This window comes from Doryrhamphus excisus, chromosome 1 (genome assembly GCF_030265055.1).
Source record: "Doryrhamphus excisus isolate RoL2022-K1 chromosome 1, RoL_Dexc_1.0, whole genome shotgun sequence".
Classification (NCBI taxonomy): domain Eukaryota; kingdom Metazoa; phylum Chordata; class Actinopteri; order Syngnathiformes; family Syngnathidae; genus Doryrhamphus; species Doryrhamphus excisus.
Window position 1 is genome coordinate 32,248,343 of NC_080466.1, and position 20,015 is coordinate 32,268,357.

General features: G+C 50.3%; 3 protein-coding genes across 4 annotated transcripts; 2 read left to right on the forward strand and 1 right to left on the reverse strand.

The window, feature by feature from the left end:
- The first annotated feature begins 943 nt into the window (after nucleotides 1-943).
- On the forward strand, nucleotides 944-5,925 carry fam89a (family with sequence similarity 89 member A). The gene is made up of 3 exons (XM_058071421.1): nucleotides 944-1,092; nucleotides 1,234-1,717; nucleotides 3,845-5,925. Exons 2-3 carry the CDS (start codon nucleotides 1,469-1,471, stop codon nucleotides 4,124-4,126), a joined length of 531 nt encoding a protein of 176 aa, XP_057927404.1. The 5' UTR covers nucleotides 944-1,092; nucleotides 1,234-1,468; the 3' UTR covers nucleotides 4,127-5,925.
- A 1,030-nt stretch (nucleotides 5,926-6,955) lies between these two features.
- Nucleotides 6,956-9,872, reverse strand: arv1 (ARV1 homolog, fatty acid homeostasis modulator). Its single transcript, XM_058071410.1, has 5 exons — nucleotides 9,726-9,872; nucleotides 9,079-9,198; nucleotides 8,817-8,970; nucleotides 8,533-8,751; nucleotides 6,956-8,456 (listed from the first exon to the last, which is right to left on the reverse strand). Exons 1-5 carry the CDS (start codon nucleotides 9,819-9,821, stop codon nucleotides 8,332-8,334), a joined length of 714 nt encoding a protein of 237 aa, XP_057927393.1. The 5' UTR covers nucleotides 9,822-9,872; the 3' UTR covers nucleotides 6,956-8,331.
- ttc13 (tetratricopeptide repeat domain 13) lies at nucleotides 9,468-19,974 on the forward strand. Of its 2 annotated transcripts, none has more exons than XM_058071186.1 (23): nucleotides 9,468-10,415; nucleotides 12,082-12,176; nucleotides 12,245-12,320; nucleotides 12,401-12,471; nucleotides 12,549-12,614; nucleotides 13,498-13,590; nucleotides 13,646-13,762; nucleotides 13,833-13,943; nucleotides 14,014-14,096; nucleotides 14,157-14,298; nucleotides 14,447-14,621; nucleotides 14,679-14,835; nucleotides 15,171-15,301; nucleotides 15,373-15,505; nucleotides 15,937-16,029; nucleotides 16,490-16,573; nucleotides 16,669-16,753; nucleotides 17,127-17,233; nucleotides 17,309-17,444; nucleotides 17,535-17,614; nucleotides 17,703-17,781; nucleotides 17,930-18,009; nucleotides 19,192-19,974. In XM_058071186.1, the coding sequence occupies exons 1-23, from the start codon at nucleotides 10,244-10,246 to the stop codon at nucleotides 19,304-19,306; spliced, it is 2,481 nt and encodes an 826-aa protein (XP_057927169.1). In that variant the 5' UTR covers nucleotides 9,468-10,243; the 3' UTR covers nucleotides 19,307-19,974. The 2 variants fall into 2 exon arrangements, with proteins under 2 accessions (XP_057927169.1, XP_057927160.1); XM_058071177.1 differs by having other exon boundaries at nucleotides 9,470-10,415; nucleotides 17,124-17,233.
- Nucleotides 19,975-20,015: the final 41 nt, after the last annotated feature.

The window sequence follows — 20,015 nt, forward strand, 5'->3', positions numbered from 1 at the left end:
ATCAAGTATACTAAACATGCAGCATCATTTGTCAATAAACTCTTAATATTGTATTATTTTATTGCTGCAGTAAAAGTTGGGGGCTGCACGGTGGATGCATGGGTTTTCTCCGGGGACTCCAGCTCTCCAGCTCTTGGGGAGAGGCGGGGTCCACCCTGGACTGGTGGCCAGCCAATCCCAGGGCACATATAGACAAACAACCATTCCCACCCACATTCATACCTATGGACAATTTGGAGTGGCCAATTAACCTAGCATGTTTTTGGAATGGGGGAGGAAAGCGGAGTACTGGAGAAACGCCACGCATGCACGGGGAGAACATGCAAACTCCACACAGAGATGGCCGAGCGGTCTCCAACAACCCAAAAGTGAAATCAGAGGTCCATGTTTTGGAACCCAACATACTACTTTGGGAAAAGGATTTTGGATCAATCTAAAAACAGGAAAACATCTCTTTAAGCTTCATGCAACTGCCTGTGCGTGCGTGTGTGTGCTGCTTCCATTGTTGTTGCTTCTAGTGGTGGTGGGGCTGGAAGTGAAGCCACCATCTGTCCTTTGTACCATTCTCTCTCTCTCTCTCTCTCTCTCTCTCTCTCTCTCTCTTTCATTTGTTGACTGCTTGGCCCGGCTTTGCAGACGTGAAGGATTATGCCAAAAACCATTGTCAGGTTATCAACTGGGATTATAAATAATGTCGCTCTTCCAAAAGAGGAAGATGAAGCAAATCATTGAAAGTGGATGAGAACGAGGGTGGGAGGGTGGCCGCTTCTACAGTCAGCTGGGATAGGCTCCAGCTCTCGCCCAAGTGCTAGAAAACATGGAAAAACGTCATCCTTCACGCTGGCATTTTGGTGCATTGTTGTGTGAAAAAACACTTTAGGACCGTTCCATTGGAAAGGACGGCAGGGGCGTAACAACGCAGAGGATTGCCACGTGGTTGAAAACAATGTCTGAATGTTACTTTGGTGCCTGCGAGGACACGCCCAGCAGCCCCAGCGCTAAGACCGGAAGTTGATTTTATTTCACAGCCATCGTGCCCAACGTGATAGAAAGGTCGACAACAGCACCGGGCACGTCGACTTCAAAATAAAGGTAACAGGTTTGTTTGAAAAAAAGTAGAAGAATGAAAGTGACTCTGTTGAATATATTTTACTCCGTACTGGATCACCCTTCCCAAGGAAGTGCTCATCGTCGGTTTTTATGTCTGTTTTTTTCATGTTTTCTTTCGCGCAGCTTTCCTGGTCGCTCTTTCTTTGAAATTCCTACCGGAAGCAGTTCTGCCTCCAGTCCGGACGGCTTGACATGGCGTCGCCAGTGTCCCCGGGCGGAGGCTGTTGCTGCGCGTCCCAGAGAGGTGTCTCCTCGTCGCCGTCTTTGTGTGACATACGCCACCAGCGCGACCAGCAGACCGGTGTCAGTCACTAAAGGTGACGTTTTTTACCGTCTCGCTCGGCCGCTACACGTCGCCATGAACGGGAAGTCGGCCAACGGCATGGCGGGAGGAATGGCGTGCATCGACGGTCTGCCTCCGCTGCCCAAGAGCCTGAGCGGATTACTCAATTCCAGTGGCGGCTCCTGGAGGGACATGGAGAGGATGTACGTGAAGAAGACCATGATCCAGGACGACCTGAGCCGGGGCAGGAACAACGCCGACAACCTGCTGGCCAACAAGCCGGCCAGCCTCGACGCCGCCCTGGCTCTCCTGCGGAAAGAGATGGTAACCTACACCAGATTCCCTTAAGGAAACTCACGCTTTCACATATCGCCGTACTTTTCCACACTTGACCTCACCCTACAGCATAACCCATAGTAGAATCTCATGGATTACACGTTCCGGCATATTCGGCTTGCTTATTACGTGAAATTTACGCTCCTAATCAAATGACGTGAGCAACTTTTCACTGTGTTCGGAGCTCATTTCAATAATGCGTCAAATCACAAGTCGTGAGATTAAACCTTCGTTAACACTAATCGTGACAAAATCTACACCAGTTTTGTTTCCGATTTGCTAAAAGATCCACGTTCTTCCTGAAGCAAATGCCTTGGATTCGTTTGGTCAGGAAATAGCGTTTTTTCAGGGACTGGAGTCACAAACTTGCATTTGTTAGGCGAAGTCTGGCGCTTGGGGCTTTTGGCTTGTGTTGCATTCCACTTCCAGCTGTCCGGGAGGCATGGAGCATTTGCTGTAGGTATCTAGAGATACATGTGTAGCAGCCCCGATGTGGACCGGAACACTTGATGGTCACAGAAACATCATCATCATCTCCTCCACGCCGACACCAGCTTTCTTCAACCCTGTGGGAGGGTTGTCAGTCATCACCGTCTGGGATTTGTTGATGCGGGAATGCAGTGACCCTGCGGTCGGGCAAACAATGTGCCCTGTCAGCTGGGTGGCGTGCGGCCGAACGCCATGTCAAGCTCCTCTGCGCTCTGGTTTGCTACACAAATGGCCTCCATGACAGAGGCTTGGTCCAACCGTCTGCCTTGGAGAGCTTTAAGTTGTGCTTGCTTCGCAGAAGGCCAACGTTTCTCCACAATAAAGTTCCTTTGTAAGCAAGTACGCTAACACCAGGACACATTGCCTCACCCGGGTCCTGGAAGGAGGAGATTAGGGTCTTCTTCAGCCGACCAGCCTCGTCTGGTGTCATGTCTAAAGACCCTAAATTCCTGTGTATAAGCTGCTACTTCTTCCCAAACGTTGAACCCTGCGGCTTACCCAGCGGTGCGGCTAATTTAGGGCTAACTAATCTGATGTCCTTTATTCAGAAGTACTAATACTCCATTGTTGATACTGTGGCGCTGGCGGCAGTGAGGAAACAGCAGGAGCCCATTGGTGCGCTCGGCGAGCTTGTCGACACACTGGAAATCACAGGAGGTCATGAACAGCACGGCAACGTAGCGATCTGACTCACGGTGCCATCTTTCAAAGAAGCACACGGCAATGGCGTAGCTCGGCCCGCCACCGTAACGTTCCTCTGCTCCATAACGGTCGTCACCAACCAGCCATGTTGGCAACGTTTAGTCATTCATTGTCATGAGGGTGTACTTCACCTTCAAACCACTAGATGGTACTGGAGTGCGGCGTGGACCTGTGGGAGCCACATTAGCTGGACACAGAAGGTGTGGATGTTTTTGTCTGTGAGCGCGCACCGTTTTACGCTGTTCATATTTACTTTCCGACCAAACGCCTTCCCGGCCCGCTTGTCGCTGATGTTTAAAGGGGAAACATTCCCACGCCGTGGCTGTGGCTCAGAGCTAACTTGCTACTAGACGAATTAGTGCCGCTTCTTTGTGAGAGGAGGAGCCCACGGGAGGCTTCACGCTCCGTTCGTTCCTCTGTAGCAGCAGAGTGAAGCCTCTTGTCATCCAGCCTGAAAGCCAAAGAGGAGTACAAACGATGCATGAACATGTCATTTGAGGTGTACCTGACAAATACATAAACATGTACCAATAAGACTTTAAAGGTTTTGCTCATATTCCCGCATTCATTGGGACGCTGCGATGGGCTCCTGGTCCTCTGGCTCCCTCTGGTGGGCAGAAGCAGCATTGTAGTGCCATCCGTCAGTTTCTGTGCTCCGCCAATGAAATGGTTTTCACAAACAAAATGCATTCAGGAAACTTTAAAATGTTATTTTTCCCTCCCTCTAAACTCATATCGGTACATGTTTGTATATCTCGGTTGGTGATGGCGGGTGTTAAGTTGCCGTGTGATGAGTTGAACCCGTAGCTTTTTAACCTTTGTTTTGCTGGAAGAAAAGCCCGTCTCTGATGCCACCTGGTGGCCATGTTGTGTGTGTGTGGTCTGGGTCTGTCTTTAATGGGTTCCCGTGGCCGCCCCCTGCAGGTGGGCCTGCGCCAGCAGGACATGTCCCTGCTGTGCCAGCTGTGGTCGCTGCACGAGTCCATCCAGGAATACAAGGGCAGCTGCCAGGACCTGAGCGCCGCCTCCAGCCTCAGCATGATGGACAACGGATACTTCGATGAGGACGACGAGTACTACCCGGACACGGGGGCCACGCCCACTGGCGACCGGCCGGGCGCGGAGGCCGAGAGCGAGGTGGTGGCAAAGAACGGCGGGGGCGTCGGCAAGGACGACAGCTGGGAGTCCTTTCGCGTCACCATCTGAGGCCTGGGTGTGGAGGAGCGCTGGTTGTTGGGACGAGGGCGGGAAGGACCGGGACCACCGTTGGCGTCTTCTGCAGGGGGCGTGGCTTCCGCACCCCTGGACTGTCTATTCTGGGAGACTTGGTTACGCTAAAAAATGAGTCGACTACCTTTTGATTTTTTCCCAAGCTACTGCCTCCAGTGCTTGTCTTCTATCAATGTATCAACAAAGTTTTATTTATTGTGGTTTCAATAACGCAGCAGCCGCTCTCCTTTAGTCTGGAAGCGGCGGGGAGGCTTTGCAGCCAAGACGGAATTGATTGCTAAAAGAACGTCAGGATTGTCCCACCTCACGTGAATGTGCGTCACGCTAGCAACGCTGGTCCTTCCATTGGGGGGGGGGCGTTAGCACTCCCAACTGTCTGCTGTGCAGTTAGCTCACCTCAGATTTACGTAGCGCTGATGGCCACTTGATTAGGTACACCCCATCGTATGGATGCTTCTCTTAGTCCATCTTCTTTCTTGTGGGGAGGCACTCTGAGGCTGCCTGGTGGGATGCGTGGTGGTCATCTACAGTCTGTCATTCAAGTATGATGGCTTGGCTACGTTAGAAATATCCATGCTTACCAAAGGAGAATGTATTTGACCCAAATGAAGCCTTTTAAGCATCAAGACCAGCATTCAACTGACCAGTGTAGTACTCTACGTTGGCCACCGGGGGCAGACTAGAATCACAGCCTTTTATTGGCGCTTCAAATGACATCACCACAGCCCCAGCAAGAACGATACGGGATTCCTGTCCACCCATCCTGCTAACTGAGATGTCTATCGAGCAGTCGGAGTGGCAAGGTGACTGTAGGGGTGCTATGATTCAGAAGGTGATAAACAGGATCTCTATGCCTTAAGTACAAACGTATTGTCGGGTCTTGAAGCCATGAAGGAGGGAGTACCGTATCTCAAGTCATCCACCGATACTGGACTAGACTGGCCTGGAGAGCAAGCAGACACCAAATACAAATCCACATCCAAACCATATGAAGTAAGACGGGAAAAGTAGTCCGCTGAAGGCTAACCGTTAGCACAGTAGAAACTCCTTGATGGATTAGCACGCCATCACGGGGGATTTCTGAATGTTCTGTCACACGTGCAGTAAGGGCCAGTCTTGGCAGGGTTGATGATGGAGAATCATCCGTTGGGGCGCATGATATGCTAGGACATCGTAACGATACATCCGATGCCATCCAAAATGGCTACCCTAGCATTTAAAAACACGTAAACCAGGTGCTCCTTTTCTTCTCCTGCCTGTGCTAACGTCCCCTCGGCTCACCCGTAAACATTCCCAATAAGCCGCCGTGAGTGGAAAGAAACATCTCATCAGCCACCTGAAACGCCAGCCCCGCTGCTCGGAGTGTGCGCCCCACTGCAGGGCACCTTGCTGGGCCACAGCAGGTGGCTCATCCCCCTCTAAGCTGTGGTTCTCCTGGTCGTGGTCATGTCACGTGTCATTAGGACTCATTCCCTCACGGCGTGCACAAGCTACACTTGCATGTAAATACAAGCCAGTTCTTCATATCAGCATCATGCAGTATCGGCCTTGTAATGCCCCCCCCCATAGGACAGCAAATAGCCTGCAGTGCCTTTCCAAGCCATCACCTCACTCGCGCTGTGTTTCCCGTGTGGTGCTTGGCTGCGCCTCAAAGTTGGGGAAACGCAGCAGTCATGTAGCGCAACAAACACGCCACGTCTCCGAATGTCCACGTTGAAGCAATGAAGGTTCTGTAGCATCTCTTGGTGCGCCTCAGGTACCCCCCCCCCCCTTACTATACTCTGTACCACGTGTGTCACAGAGGGCGGAAGCGCTGCAGCTTTCCTCTCCTAGCAGTTTCTCCAGCAGCCGATTTCACTGACATCTCCTTCCCTCAAGCCAAGGGGGGAGGGGGGGGTCATTATTCCATTGACCGTCTGGAAAGAACACCTGTCGTGGCTCGGCCCCCCTTGGCAGGAGTTTGATCCCCCTGCTCTATACTGTATACGACCCTATATAGACCAAGGCACAGATGCCAGCTACATGCTAACACGTTAGCATCTGTATTCAGGTGTAACCTACCATCTTTACGCTGGTGGTGTTTATGTTCGTCTTCATGGGATGTATTTCTGGGCTCACTCCTTTCACTTGAACTCACCACGCAGCTGCTGCCGTAGCCACGCCCACACGTTGCTCCTCCACACCAGCAGGGGGCAGTGGAAGGTCGCCACGACCTTGCTTTTCTCACTACAAACTCTTTGTACTTGGACTGCAAGTCCTTGTTTGCTATCATGTTTATGTCTACAAAATACTCAATAAAATATGTATGCTTTAAAGTTCTACATCGTAATGACCTAGTCTTGCAAACGATGTACTACTATAGTACTACTATGTACTACAATGGACTGTATTAGCCACATATCCTCGCCGTGTACTATAGTACTACTATGTACTACCATGGACTGTATTAGCCACATATCGTAGCCGTGTACTATAGTACTGCTATGTACTACAATGGACTGTATCAGCCACATATCGTATCCGTGTACTGTAGTACTACAATGGACTGTATCAGCCACATATCGTATCCGTGTACTGTAGTACTACTACGCCAACCAGGGCCTTTCCTAGCCAGTAGAGTAGAGAAGTTGTTTATCCGGTTGTTCAGCCCAGCCGGTTGTGTAGCAAATAATTAGCTTGTGTTTTCAGCACAGGAACCCCGACCCGATAAACTGCTAAATCATTGGATTAAGTGGGATTAAATGGCTGTGTGCAAGGAAGGCGACGAGGCAGCAGCACTCTCTCAAGGATATTTGCTCTTGCTTTTATTTCTATTATTGACCTGCGCCAACATAGCGGTGTGTCTATCAGGCGATCCTTCATCTCAGGGATCTGCTGCTTTTGGTCACAGGCCACATTCCTAACCGCTCGTCACCTTTAGATCGTTTCCCGTCACAAGGACAAAAGGAAAGGAAAGAGGAGGCTGGCTGAGGACGCTAAAAAAATCAAATACAAATCCACACGGGCCTACAGCGACACGCATAAACACGTAGCAGACATTTTATGCATTGCTTCTTTATTTCCTGTTCATGTACCTTTTTATTACTGTTTGCAACATCCCATTTTTAGTCGGTCAACTTGTACGTCTTCTGTCTACTTTTTAGCATCTTGTAATTCCACCATGACCACATCAGGCAAAGCTAGCCTTCTTTGGCTGAACCACTAGAGGGTGCTGTTTCCTACATTAGCATACTAGCATCAACTGTCCTCAATGGAGGATGGAATATAAGGGCCACATTCATAACAGCAGCAATTTGAGAATAAAATACATTTTGAACAACAAAAGTCACATTTACGGGAATAAAATGTAAAGAATCCCATTTACGACTTCTTCTCATTTCCTGTTTACCAATCTTTGCTACTTCCTGGTCGCCAGCAGACACCTCTTCTACTCTTCCTTCTCTCTTCTTTTCCTCATTCATCAACTCTTTAATGTACTCTTTCCATCTTCCCGTCCCACTCCTGGCATCTGTCAGTACACTTCCATTCCTATCCTTGACCACCCTAACCTGCTGCCCCTCCTTCCTAAGCTGTAGAGATCTATCTCTCCCTCCTTAAATAAAGTGCTGCAGTTCCAACCCATTTGGCCAAGTCCAGGTAAACAATGACCGCAAGTGCCACCCTAGGAAGTATGCTGTCAATGCTAATGTCTCATTCATGTCCAAGATGGCTTATTTTCTATGATTATGTCTACTCTATTGGGTATAGCAGTGTGAATGTGTTATTTCATGTCTGCAGGGCTCTATAAAACCCAGATATAAAAGATCATCAACAGGTTAGTAGTTACAGCATAGACACTTTTTATGGCAGTGGAATGTGGAACCGATTAGCCGCCATAAACAAGGGATGGCTGGATTGATGTATGCGAGGCACCGTATGGCTGTCAAAGGTCATTGTCAAGTCACGTCTGTCTATAGCCATTCGTCCCAAAAGAGCCTCGAAAGACGGCAACAATGGACGACAATAGACGATTGGGCCAGGTTGCTATTTGTTGTGTTTAGTGGTACAAAGAAGGTCAACTTCTCAGTCCAAGGAAACAAGTGCAAATGAAAACATCCCGTGCCAGCATGAGTTCAGTTTGATGCAAGTCCCAGGTTCCCCGTCGGTCCCTCATCCCGGAGATGAATATATAAAGTGTTTGATCAAACATGGCCTCCGTCTCCTGGATGCTCCCCGCCAGCCTGACAGGCCCGAGCGACCAACATCTCTGACAGCAGGCCCGCGCCAACAGCCACCAGCGCCAGACGCCTTCTGCAGTTGAGGATCACTGCGGGAGAGACGGCAGAGAGTCAAGCACGTCTCCTGTTGACCAATCAACCCCTGCGTGCGGTGCGTTCGCTGACCTCGGACGGCCTGGCTGTTGGAGGTGAGCACAAACAGCTTGATGAGGCCCAGGCAGAGCGGCGAGAAGTCGTGCTCCCAAATGACGGCGGGCACGAGGAGCACCTTGCCATAGCAGGACAGCAGAAGCGCTCGCAGGAGAGGCCACACATCGTGGCCCTGGAGACGACCCGGCACAGCCCAAAGGAGACACAGCACGCCGCCGCAGAATGCTGCCAGCTCTGTACGGCAAATGGCAGGAAATACCACAGCTGGACTCCATTTCTAGTTGCTCTCATTGCCTTACCCAGTGATGCTAAGGCCACCATGCCGTAGAATTCCCATTCCTTGGCATACCTGATGATGTCGGCAGGGTGGCCGCTCGGCTCTGAACTGTGCAACAAAGACCACCGGAGGTAGGCCTCGCACAGCACGCAAAAGGCGCACAGCTTCCAGTGGATCTACAAAAACAATTAGTCCATCCAGTCTTAATAAAAACGTGATTGTTCGTTTTAGAATCCACACTTGGGGTCAATGAGGAACCTTTCCCCCCCCCTTGCATGACTTACATCCAAGCTTGTGTTGAATAAAATGTGTCTGAACGCCTGGGTCTTGCACAAGATGGCATCAATCAGGATGATAACTGGATCATATTCTATGTACTTGTCCACGGGCTTCTGACAAGACCCCTAAAACAGGATATTTAATTACGTTTCCCACTTTTATGAAGTCAATACATCATATCATATATCACAGTTCGCCCTGTCTATTTAAAGTAGCGATGTCACCCTTGTCAGTATTACTGATTAACCATGTTAACAATCTCAACAGTATGATGTAAACAAAAGCTCGAACTCTCAAAAATGGCGCCCAAGGCCCAGAATGCATTGCGCGATCACGTGCCCTTAGAGCTTTAAAGCAAGCACGCGAAAGCGCAGTTCCCAACCGGCTTGCCAAGGAAAGTATACTGAGCGTCATTTTTCTTGAATTGTAATTTTTTTTACATAAAACTTAGACTCCACTGTGTATATCAGTACTTTTGTAATATTTCCTGTACATTCAACACTACCGTGATAATTTCACATTTACGTATACCCCTTTGAGAATACAAACATCAGCGGTATCTCCCACCCCGACTGAGCTCGCTAGCAAGCTCGCGCCATTAACGCTAATCAACATTAACGTCCAAATGTAAGTGTATAAAAATGCCACTCACACATAACGTTATCTTCAGTATGCCGTTGCTATAATCTCTGTGCAGCTCTGTCGCCTTTTCATTACATTCTATGCACCTTAAGACCACTCGCCCCATTCTTTCCAGCCAGCACTCTACACCGGAAGTATTGTGTGGTGTTGTGACGTTCACGAACGAACCGTTTCTTTTGAACGGCTCCGTTTCTTTTGACGACTTCCATTGAAAAGTATAAAGATGACATCGTCTCGACGACAAGGAAATAAAGTCACAAAGACTTTTAATATCCAGCGTCAAATTAACTGCGCTTCTTCTGACTCCTTTTCGGACGTTGTGCAAACGTGACCACGTGATCTTCCGTCATACAACCCGCTAAGCAATAGGCATGTGTGAACCAAACATACGCAAACCAGACTTTTAAATCACCACAAAGGAAACGTTGCGATGGGCATCACGTGATTCTTGAAAGGGCGGTGTGACAGCCGCAAGGAATGCTGGGAGAGGGGGCGTGCTGCGGTGCCGCTCATGACATGTAGCCCAACATGGCCCCTGCCAGCCGGGCCGTTGTTGTGATTGCTCTCTCGCTGCTCTGCTGCCCTCGGCGGCCGGTCCTCGCCACCGAGTTGTTCTCCACGCTGACGCTGTTCAACAGCGAGCTCCACAAGCAGGGATGCAGCTCGCTGTCCGACTGGGAGGAGTACGCGGCGGACTGCGGTAAAAGTCTGGCCGTTCCTCGGCCACGTCCTCTCCGGTTCAACCGTTGCTAGCTAACACGCCTGCATGCCGACATAGCCGAGCTATTAACAACAAAACCTTTGACAGCTCCGAAGCTACTCGCTCGGGTGTTTTAATGTGGACTAAAGTGTTGCTTTAACCCTCTCATTTGATGCCACCGATGCTGTAGATGTCACAAACTAAGCAAGTCCGGCAAACTAGGACTTATCTCAACTACAAGTGTCAGTTAGCTTAACCATTGGGAGGGGGGGGGGGGGGTCAACGCCAAACTCCATTCATAAAATGAGCAATTTAAGAGCAGGCTTTGCAGACGTGACAGGACTCGATCATCATCTTGTGGCTTTCTAAACGTTGCTGTATAATAGAAGGCAAATCAGCCAGACAGAATCAACCGGTTTTCCAAGGTGTTCATGCCTGGAGAGAGACATCTCAACACGTTATTTTTGATTTAATTACATTATTTTGGACAAGCCTCCTTTAGAGGAGAACACCTGCTTCATCACACCGCAGATCTTATGCGGCAAAGCAAAACCTGTCAGAAGTGAACAATTTCCACTCCTTAACAATGTTAACAATGTTCCAGTCACGCTAGGGAGGTTGGAGTTCCTGTTTATGCAGACTTTGAAGCGCTTGTAGAGCCATGCTGCTGCAATGAGCACAGGTTGCCATGCGATATTTGAAATGAGAAAGAAAAACACCGAATGCAAGTAGAGCTTGGCTGCATCTGCATCATTTCATGGTGGATTCATGGAAACTAGAGGAGATTGAATTTCAGTTTTGGAAGCTTGAGAAATAAGCACCCCCGAATATTGGACACATTGTACATTTCGACTTGACTAGAATGAAACAATACAAGTCCTGTTACTTGAATCTTGCTTGGCAACCTTATCTGCCTGCTGCAGCCTACACCCGTAGAAGGCACACTCCTTCGCCCTGGAGCCACACAAGCTGGCCAGTTGGACGCAGACACATCGCCACACACCACTGAGCCACATAGGGAGGGGGTGCCGCCCCTGCGTGGGCGGAACTCCAGCACAGCATAACTTTCTTGTTGGAGGCTTCTTTCTTGATGGACTGAAGTCCAGCCAGGAGCTTTGTGGCATCGTCCAGGCAGGTACTTGCCTGAAGATTGAAAATACAAACTCGTACATTTCACTGTTCCCTGTCTTTTTTCTGCTGTTGCAGTCATGGCCGTCATTCTGCAGGTGCTTTTTCATATAGAAAAAGCTTGCTGGTAGCTGATAGCATATAAAAAGCCAAGTACTGTGATGTGTACTTAGATGTGTGGTAGTGTAGTACTTCCCAGGTTTACTAGCCACAGAGCTGCAACTTATCTGTGGCGGGGCCAGCCGGGCCAGGGGTGCCATCGCTATAGAATTAGCCGTGATGTGCGTGCATGTCGTTTTAATGGTGCGTCAGTTTTCTGGTAAATTGAGAACCCCCCCCCGTTCCCTCAGATAGTAACGTTAACAGAACCAGACATGGAAGTGAGCCTTTAAAAGTCAAATGTTTGACATTAAGAGTTGTGACAAAGTTTTGTTAGTGGGGTCCGCCACACATAAAAGCTGGTTGCCGCTGCGCTCCAGTGGAAATACTGCTCATGTGGACGCTTCCCACGGCAAGAAACGCTGACGTGTCCTTTCAGAGTCGTCTGTTTTGCAGTTGGAAGACCCAGACTGCGAGGAGGGAAGCAACCCGCCCTGCCAGTCGGTTTTCTCGCTGAACGCGGAGAAGATTCTTGTGAGAACATGCACGCTCAGAAGCTGCTGTTTGCTGTCGCTCCGTGTCAGCAACGTCTGTCTCCTCAGAATCAAGCCAGGCTGTTCATCGAGCAGAAGAAGATCCCCTTCCCTGTGGAAAGTGCCAACACGAACGAAGAACTCGGTAGGCTGTCTTCCTGCTGCCGTGCAATCGTGAGCCCTTTTTGGCGGTTGGGTTCATCGCCTCTTCGTGTGTCTTTGCAGCCATCGGCTACGTCCTGATCGGCAACGGCCTGTACGACGAAGCAATAAAACACTTCTCGCTGCTGCTGCAGGTGCGTCTACTCCCGTTATCATCATAACCTCCACAGCTGAATGACGCTACGTGCTTCTGGTGGCGGTGGGGCTGCAGGGCGACCCAGAGCTGGTCAGCGCCATCTACGGCCGAGGCATCGCCTACGGGAAGAAAAGCCTCCAGGTGAGCGCCTCATCGTGAAGTCGGCGAGAAGGCACGTCTTCCCATCTTTCTATCAGGGATGCACGCTATCCCCTTTTAACCGCTACCGTTGTTTCCATGAGCAATATGACACCGACAACCGACTCATATCCGCTTGCCAGTTTGTGCACACCCGGAGGTAAGAAGGCCTGGAACAAATGAGGATTTGAAGAACACCAGTGAAATACCAGGACACGGCTCCTAGCACATCTTCAGAGGGGGAGGAGCCACCTGCTGGTGCACTGTATTCAGACACACGCGTCGAGAAGCCGGCGTGAAGCCTCAAAGGTTTCAAAGGTTGCGGTGCTTTCAGGTGTTTCAGGTGGCTGAGTTGTTTTCCCCTCATCACGTAGCGTTTGGTACGTCGTTCCTTTCAGGGAAGGGTTATATGTGAGCTCGGGAAGTCACGACATGGAGGAAAAAACATCCAGCACAAACAAACCTTAGCAGCCACTTGAAACGCAGCGTTTGAGACCTCCGTGGCGTCGCAGTGGCTACTGGGAGCGTGTGCCCCAATACGGAGCACCCTGCTGGGCCCCTCTCTACCCTGCTCCTCCTGGTAGGGTCATGTCATGGTATCTCAACGGGTACATTTGGTCAAACCCACACTTGGTCCACGCCTTCTTACCTGGAGAGGTGCACAAACTACACTTGCATCTACTTTTCAAACCAATAGATGAAAAGATAATATGAAGATGAAACGTGATCGCTTTTATGGCCCGGGGCCAGACCTAGGACACCCCTGATTTAAGCTTGTTTGATCTGTGTGCAGTGCCAGCCACACGTTGTCTTCTAATTGCCTTCTGCCCAAGTCTCATGCCCGTAATAACTGCTGTCACTCAATCCTCCGCTCCGGCCCTGACAGGACATCAAAAATGCTGACCTGGCGTTGTACGAGCTCAACAGAGTCATCACGCTGGAGCCCAACTGGCCTGAAGTCTACGAGCAGAGAGCAGAGGTGAGGCCACGCCAAATGCGTCCACTTTCTGACCCTGACGTTGGTGTGTGTGTAGATCCTGTCTCCTCTGGGCCGCATCAGCGAGGCTCTGGCCGACCTGACCAAAGCCATCCAGCTGCATCCGTCCGCTCGTCTCTACAGACACAGAGGAACGCTGCTCTTCATCTCTGAGGTTTCCACCAGCAGTCATTGCGGTTGAGCGCGTGTGCATCTTCATCCTGACTTCCTGCCTGATGTCACAGGACTACGTGGCGGCCTCGGAGGATTTCCAGCAATCCTTGGAGCTGAAGAAGAATCAGCCCATCGCCATGCTCTACAAAGGCCTCACCTTCTTCCACAGAGGCATGCTCAAGGTGGGAGAATCTTTGCATCCAGCATCCTGGCCCGCTTGCTCTCCGTGTGACACCTCTGTCCTTTGGCCAGGAGGCCATCGAGACGTTCAAAGAGGCGCTGAGGCTCAAGTCTGACTTCATAGACGCTTACAAGAGCCTGGGGCAGGCCTACAGGTAGCGCTCCCTCACGCCCTCTTCATGTTTGCCCTTGATGCCTTGCTCATCTCCATGCAGAGAGCTGGGCGACTTTGAGGCGGCCATGGAGAGCTTCCAGAAGGCCCTCTTGCTGAACCAGAACCACATCCAGTCCCTGCAGCTGCGTGGCATGATGCTCTACCACCACGGCTCCCTGCAGGAGGCCATCGGCAACTTCAAGGTGGAGACATGCTGCCGATGGGCTGAAATAGGAGGAGGATGATGATGATGATGATAAAAGCTCCAATCAAATGATAGCGTGGCCTTTGGCCTTGGCGTGCACATGATGATGATGATGATGATGATGTTTCCTCCTGGCTGGTGTGCAGAGGTGTCTCCAGCTGGAGCCCTACAACGAGGTGTGCCAGTACATGAAGGGCCTGAGCCACGTGGCCATGGGCCAGTTCTACGAGGGCATCAAAGCTCAGACTAAAGTCATGCTCAACGACCCCCTGCTGGGACAGAAGGCCAGCTCAGAATACCTCAAAGTCAAATACCTCAGAGGTGGGTGCCGCCCATCACACGTTCCACGTGATTCCAAGTCGCCTCTTTTCCCACCAGAGTACTCTCGCTACCTGCATTCCCACCTGGACGTCCCGGTCGCCGAGTACAACGTGGACCAGGACCTTCCCGGGAACTTCAAAAATCACTGGGCCAAGAACCTGCCCTTCCTCATAGAAGACTATGAGGAGCAGCCTGGCCTGCAGCCGCACATCAAGTAGGCCTGATACTAGCCTGCACCGTGCCGATCCGGCTGATATCGGGATATTGGCTCACAACCGGGAATAACATGACATGAAATAGTCTAGCTGATAATACATAGAATACGTAGCGCTATGTCTGGCTCCTGACAGCCTGCTGTGACGTCCCCTGAGCTCACGTGAAAACATACCTTCACCTGCGTGCCTGAGCTACACGTAGAAAGGAACCGTTATGTCTCTGTAGTCTTCAGAAGCAGGAAGTTATCGATTAGTTTGAGAAAAACATCTCGTACATCTCCACCTGGTAGCAGCTGAGATGAAAAGCTTGCAAAACGTCTTTTCCTCCTGGCAGGGATGTGCTGCTGCAGAACTTTGAGAGCTACAGCGCGGAGGTCCAGAAGCTGATCTGCACGGCGGACCACCTGGGGGCGCTGATGCAGTACGACACCCCGGGCTTCTTGCCCAACCGGAGGATACACAGAGGTGACCCACATTGCGAGAGCCGGGCCGTCGGTGTCTTTCTCCAACCAGCTGTGTGTGCTGGCTGTCTGCAGCCATGGGTCTGGCCACGCTGGAGGTGATGCAGGCCATGCAGCGCACGTGGAGCAACGCCAAAGTGCGCGTCAACGGCAGGACCAGGCAGATGCAGTGGAGGGACATGTTTGACGTGGCTGTCAAGTGGAGGAGGTGGGATTTCACATTGTTGTGGCGGGCCGTTCCGAGTACGGAGGAATGACAAACAGGGGATGCCTGGTGGCATCGGTGGGGGTTGTCTACAGCGGGGCGTCTGAATGGTTTCCCGGCGGGGGCCGTGTAGTGGGAAATGAAAGCACGCTTTGTTGTGATATGCAAGTGGCAGCAATGTGGCACAGAAGTCCATCTGACCAGGAGGTACGGGACTCTGCATCAACAGGAGGTTCCATCCATCCCTTGTTCCGAATGAGTTTGCGTTGCTTGTGCATGGAAAAGTAGAATTATTATTCCCAGCAGATGTTATGGTTTTGGCTGCGCTAGTTTGCGTCGAAGCCTTTGGTGGAACACACAGAAGAAAAGCTGCATTCGTTAGCATGTCGTCAGTCATCTGATGCAACCCTTTTGGAATACTTGACCTCTGGCAGGATTGCTGATCCCGACCAGCCGGTTCTGTGGTTGGACCAGATGCCTGCCAGGAGTCTCAGTCGCGGATTCAACAATCACATCAACCTCATCAGGTGACCAGACGACCAGGCCACACCTACCAGACATTTATTGACCACGTGCCAGGGCTGGACCGTGGACCTTCACACCAACACATGCAAAGAGCAACTCATTTTTTTCTCAGAATATTTGTAACCTTATTATCATAATAATATAACTTTTACCCAATCTAATTTCCCTAAAAGTACAGCTTTATCAGCTTTTTCTGATATTCATTCTACTATTTCCTTATTTTCTTTATTCTTGTAAAATTACTGTTGTATTTTAGTTTCCTTGTTTAATCCCATTTTGAGTGAGCTGAGGGCCAATAAAAAAACAGCCATCGGCCATAAATGGCCCCCGGGCTGCACATTGGACACCCTTGAGACTTGGCTTTCCAGCTCTTATGTAGCGAATACTCGCTCACTTTCCCAGGTGTGTGTCCTGCCCGGCACCACGCTTCATTCCTATCCCTTCCCTCCTTCCTTCCCTCAGGGGGCAGATCATCAACATCAGATACCTGGCCTACTTTGACAAAATCCTGGACTTCATCAAAGACCGAATCCTGGTCTACCACGGGTATTCCCACTCGCTCACGTTTCACTTTTTTGTTCATATTGCTTCCACGTCTGACTGTTGTGTGTGTGTGTGGGGGGGGGTGTGGTCTATCCCAGGGCATACAACCCCAGAGGACTGGGAGAGGTCCGCCAAGCCCTGGAGAATGTGAATAAAGTGGAGGACCTCCTTCCTATCATGAAGGTAAGGATGAAAAGGAACTGTGGAACTCCAAAGAAAAGATGCTCCGTGTTGGCTTTCCTAACGATATGTTCCCTATACCACCACCTCTCCTCCTTGGCTGCTCTTGGCTCCTCATTCCTTATTTACACATGGAACGTCTTTCTAGCTAGGGCATAGAAACCCGTTTGCCAGCTTGGAAATACAGTTTTGTCATTAGAGCCCTTTAGGCAAGAAATAACACCCCTATAATCACTGTTGCACTGTTACCCGATATATTGGACATAAGAAGAGAAAATGAGACCTAGCTGGCGCTCTGCATGTTAGCCTAGCTGGCCCATGTTAGCCTAGCTGCACTTGTATACTTAAACCTTCTGTGTTTTGTTACCTGAAGCAGTTTAACAGTAAAACCAGAGATGGCTTCACGGTCAACTCCAAAGTGCCCAGCATGAAGGATTCTGGGAAAGAATACGATGGCGTCACCATCACCATCACAGGAGACAGGTGTGTAGCTGCGGCTTGGGTGCCGAGTATCAGCCAGCAAACCCCATCACTGCCTTTTTGTGCTGGGCCCGGCAGGGTGGGCAACATGCTCTTCTCGGTGGAGACGCAGACCACAGAGGAGCGCACGCAGCAGTACCAGGCGGAGATGGAGTCCATCTACAGAGAGCTGACAGCCAAAGGGAAGGCCTTGATGCTCTCCACCGAGCTCGGGGTAAGCCTGAGGCTCTTCTGATCCACAAGGGGAAGGATTGGTTTATTCTTCCAGAATGGACCATGATGGCCTTGGCTCTTTTCATTTCAGGACGCAGACGCCGTGTGCAACCTGATCCTCTCTTTGGTTTATTACTTCTGCAACCTCATGCCGCTCTCCAGAGGCTCCAGGTGATCATCCACCATTCATTCATCCATTTTCTACCGTTTATAATGTATAACAGCAGGGGTGTGTGTGTGTGTGTGTGCGCGCGCGCAGCGTGGTGGCCTACTCTGTCGTGATGGGCTCGCTGATGGCCAGCGGGAAGGAGGTCAGCGGTCGGATCCCCAAAGGAAAGGTAAGGTCACTCTTGTGTTGAATTGATGATCGGTCTCTGCAAGCGCTGAGATGACTTGCAGCGCTCCTGGAGGCCCAGCAGTTCTTCCTAAGTACAGGCCAATCCTTTCTCCTGGGCCTTGTTTCTTTGTGATTGTGTTTTTGTGGAGCTGGTGGACTTTGAGGCCATGACCACGCCCAGTCCAGACGGCTTCAGTAGAACCGCAAAGACCTGGATGAACCTCAGGAGGTGAGTGCAGCACATTGGGACGTCCAACATTACACTTGCTCATTCCAAACGTGAAGAATGTTGCCTCCTAGTGAAGTAGGCTGCTCATCAGCTGATCCAAAGTTGAAGAGCGTCGCTGCCAAAAAGACCAACGGAAATAAAAAGTGTACAAAGGAGAGAGTGATGAGTAGCCGTGCCATTCTCGTTGGCTTCCAGGAAGCTAGAGGGAATGTTGCTCCATGTGCTGAAGATGGCTTCACTGTGTGGAACTCATGTCCATTTTTGTAAATCCATCCCTAAATGTTCTCCATTGGATTTAGATGAGGGAAGGTGCAGGATGAGTCAGCTTCTTCCTCTGGAAGAAGTCCTTTGTCAAGTGTTGAAAAAGCCACAAAAAAGTCATTACCACACAGACCAGGTCTTTCATGAGGGATGCCCCCCCCCACCTACACATAGCCGGCTACCATTTGACACCCCCGCGCGACCTGAAGCTCCATCGTTCCATTGAAGGAAACATCTCAGGTGGGATCTCCTTGTCATGCCAGTCAGGTTGGTCCGTCAGGACCGTTAAGGGAGAAGAAAGCTTTCACTGTCCCATGTTTGGTGCTCTCCTGCTGCTTCCAAACCTTGAAGGAGACCAGGCTTTTGGACGGCCAGCCAATGGGATCCTTTTCTAGGCTGTACCCTTTGACTTTTAGTTCCATGAGCCTCAGAATGTTTGTGAGAAGTTCAAGCGTCCAAGCTCAGCAGAAGTGGCGCTACCTATTTAGCGTTACCTTTTGACTAGTGGCCTGATGCATCGGGAGCCAACGTGTGCTGAAGCTAGTCGCTACCTGCTAGCCACTAGCCGCTGTGGTGTGGCCAGGCGGGGTGTCGCTATGCCAGTAAGGTCGTTCTTGGGCGTAACAATGTTGATAATAATAATAAGAAGGTCTTCATAAGCAGCTGACATGATGGACATGGAGCCTTGGTGGCTTCTTGGAGGTGGAACAGGTGTGTCCCATGACATCGCTTCTTCTTGACCTTTTTTAATATTTTGACAACAGGAGAGAGAAAGGCGTGTGTTCATGTCTGACATCAGGATGGTGGAGGATGGGCAACATTCCAAAGTGTTCTTTTCCTTTTAAGATCCAAGAGTGCATGTTGATCATTCAAGTCGGTTATTTTGATAAATATTTACCAACTCTTTCTGCCCCCCCCCAGTCTACCCCCTTGGTACCAGAATCTTCCCTCTGTGGCTGAGACCTTCCCGTCCAGCAGAACCATGATCGAAGTCCTCAACACGGACTCATCTTCGCATTGTTCCAAGATGTCTTAGCACAAGAGGGGACGTCTTCATGGGTGGTCTTCTGGAGCAAAGCCACGTTTCACAATTCATTGAAAAAACTAAAGTTCAACAGAGGAAACTCTGAAGTCCAACACAGTCCGCTGGTCTGCCCGTCCTTGGGAGGAAATGATCCACGATCAATGATCATCTCAAGTCAAGCTGTAATGAAAGGTGGAGGTTGTCGGAGTGAAATCTGATCCGAAGTATTGCTGTTTCTAAAAATAACCTCTTTAACCTTGGGAATCTTTTCCAAGTCTTCCGGCTGGTTCAGTATTAGCTTCAACACAACTTGGTTTCTCCTGACGTTTGGGATCACTGGCACATCTCCAAAGCACAAAGTAAGATGAGCACACATCTTTCCAGCCAGGGGGTGAAGGTGTCGCAACAAGGAAGTGATGTTTACATGTCATGACTCCAGCTGCCATCAAGGTTGGTTGAAGCACAACGAGCGCTTCATTTCACTTCAGCTTGTCGGCTTTTTCCGTCGCCTTTTGGAATATCTTTGCTGAATGTTTCCTTGGCAGCCGCTGAGACCAAGTATTTCTGATGTAGTGCTTTCCATGCAGCGCCTGCAAGTGTCAAAGATCGTGCTCGTACCGCAGCCCTGATGAAAACTTGAAGGGGTCGATGTTCCCCTGCCAATAAAGTGCTTGACCATTTTGCTGCCCTCCCTCTCTCCATCTAAAGCCGGGGAAGCAGA

Bases quoted from the DNA above. Each gene is read 5' to 3' on its own strand.
- ttc13 (XM_058071177.1), top strand. From the start codon at position 10,244: ATGGCCCCTGCCAGCCGGGCCGTTGTTGTGATTGCTCTCTCGCTGCTC. The intron at 15,302-15,372 runs GTGACCCACATT...GGCTGTCTGCAG, and splicing joins CAACCGGAGGATACACAGAG to CCATGGGTCTGGCCACGCTG. The intron at 17,445-17,534 runs GTAAGCCTGAGG...TTTTCATTTCAG, and splicing joins TGCTCTCCACCGAGCTCGGG to GACGCAGACGCCGTGTGCAA.
- arv1 (XM_058071410.1), bottom strand. From the start codon at position 9,821: ATGGGGCGAGTGGTCTTAAGGTGCATAGAATGTAATGAAAAGGCGACA. The intron at 8,971-9,078 runs GTAAGTCATGCA...TTGTTTTTGTAG, and splicing joins TATTCAACACAAGCTTGGAT to ATCCACTGGAAGCTGTGCGC. The intron at 8,752-8,816 runs GTAAGGCAATGA...TTTGCCGTACAG, and splicing joins GGTGGCCTTAGCATCACTGG to AGCTGGCAGCATTCTGCGGC.
- fam89a (XM_058071421.1), top strand. From the start codon at position 1,469: ATGAACGGGAAGTCGGCCAACGGCATGGCGGGAGGAATGGCGTGCATC. The intron at 1,718-3,844 runs GTAACCTACACC...CGCCCCCTGCAG, and splicing joins CTCTCCTGCGGAAAGAGATG to GTGGGCCTGCGCCAGCAGGA.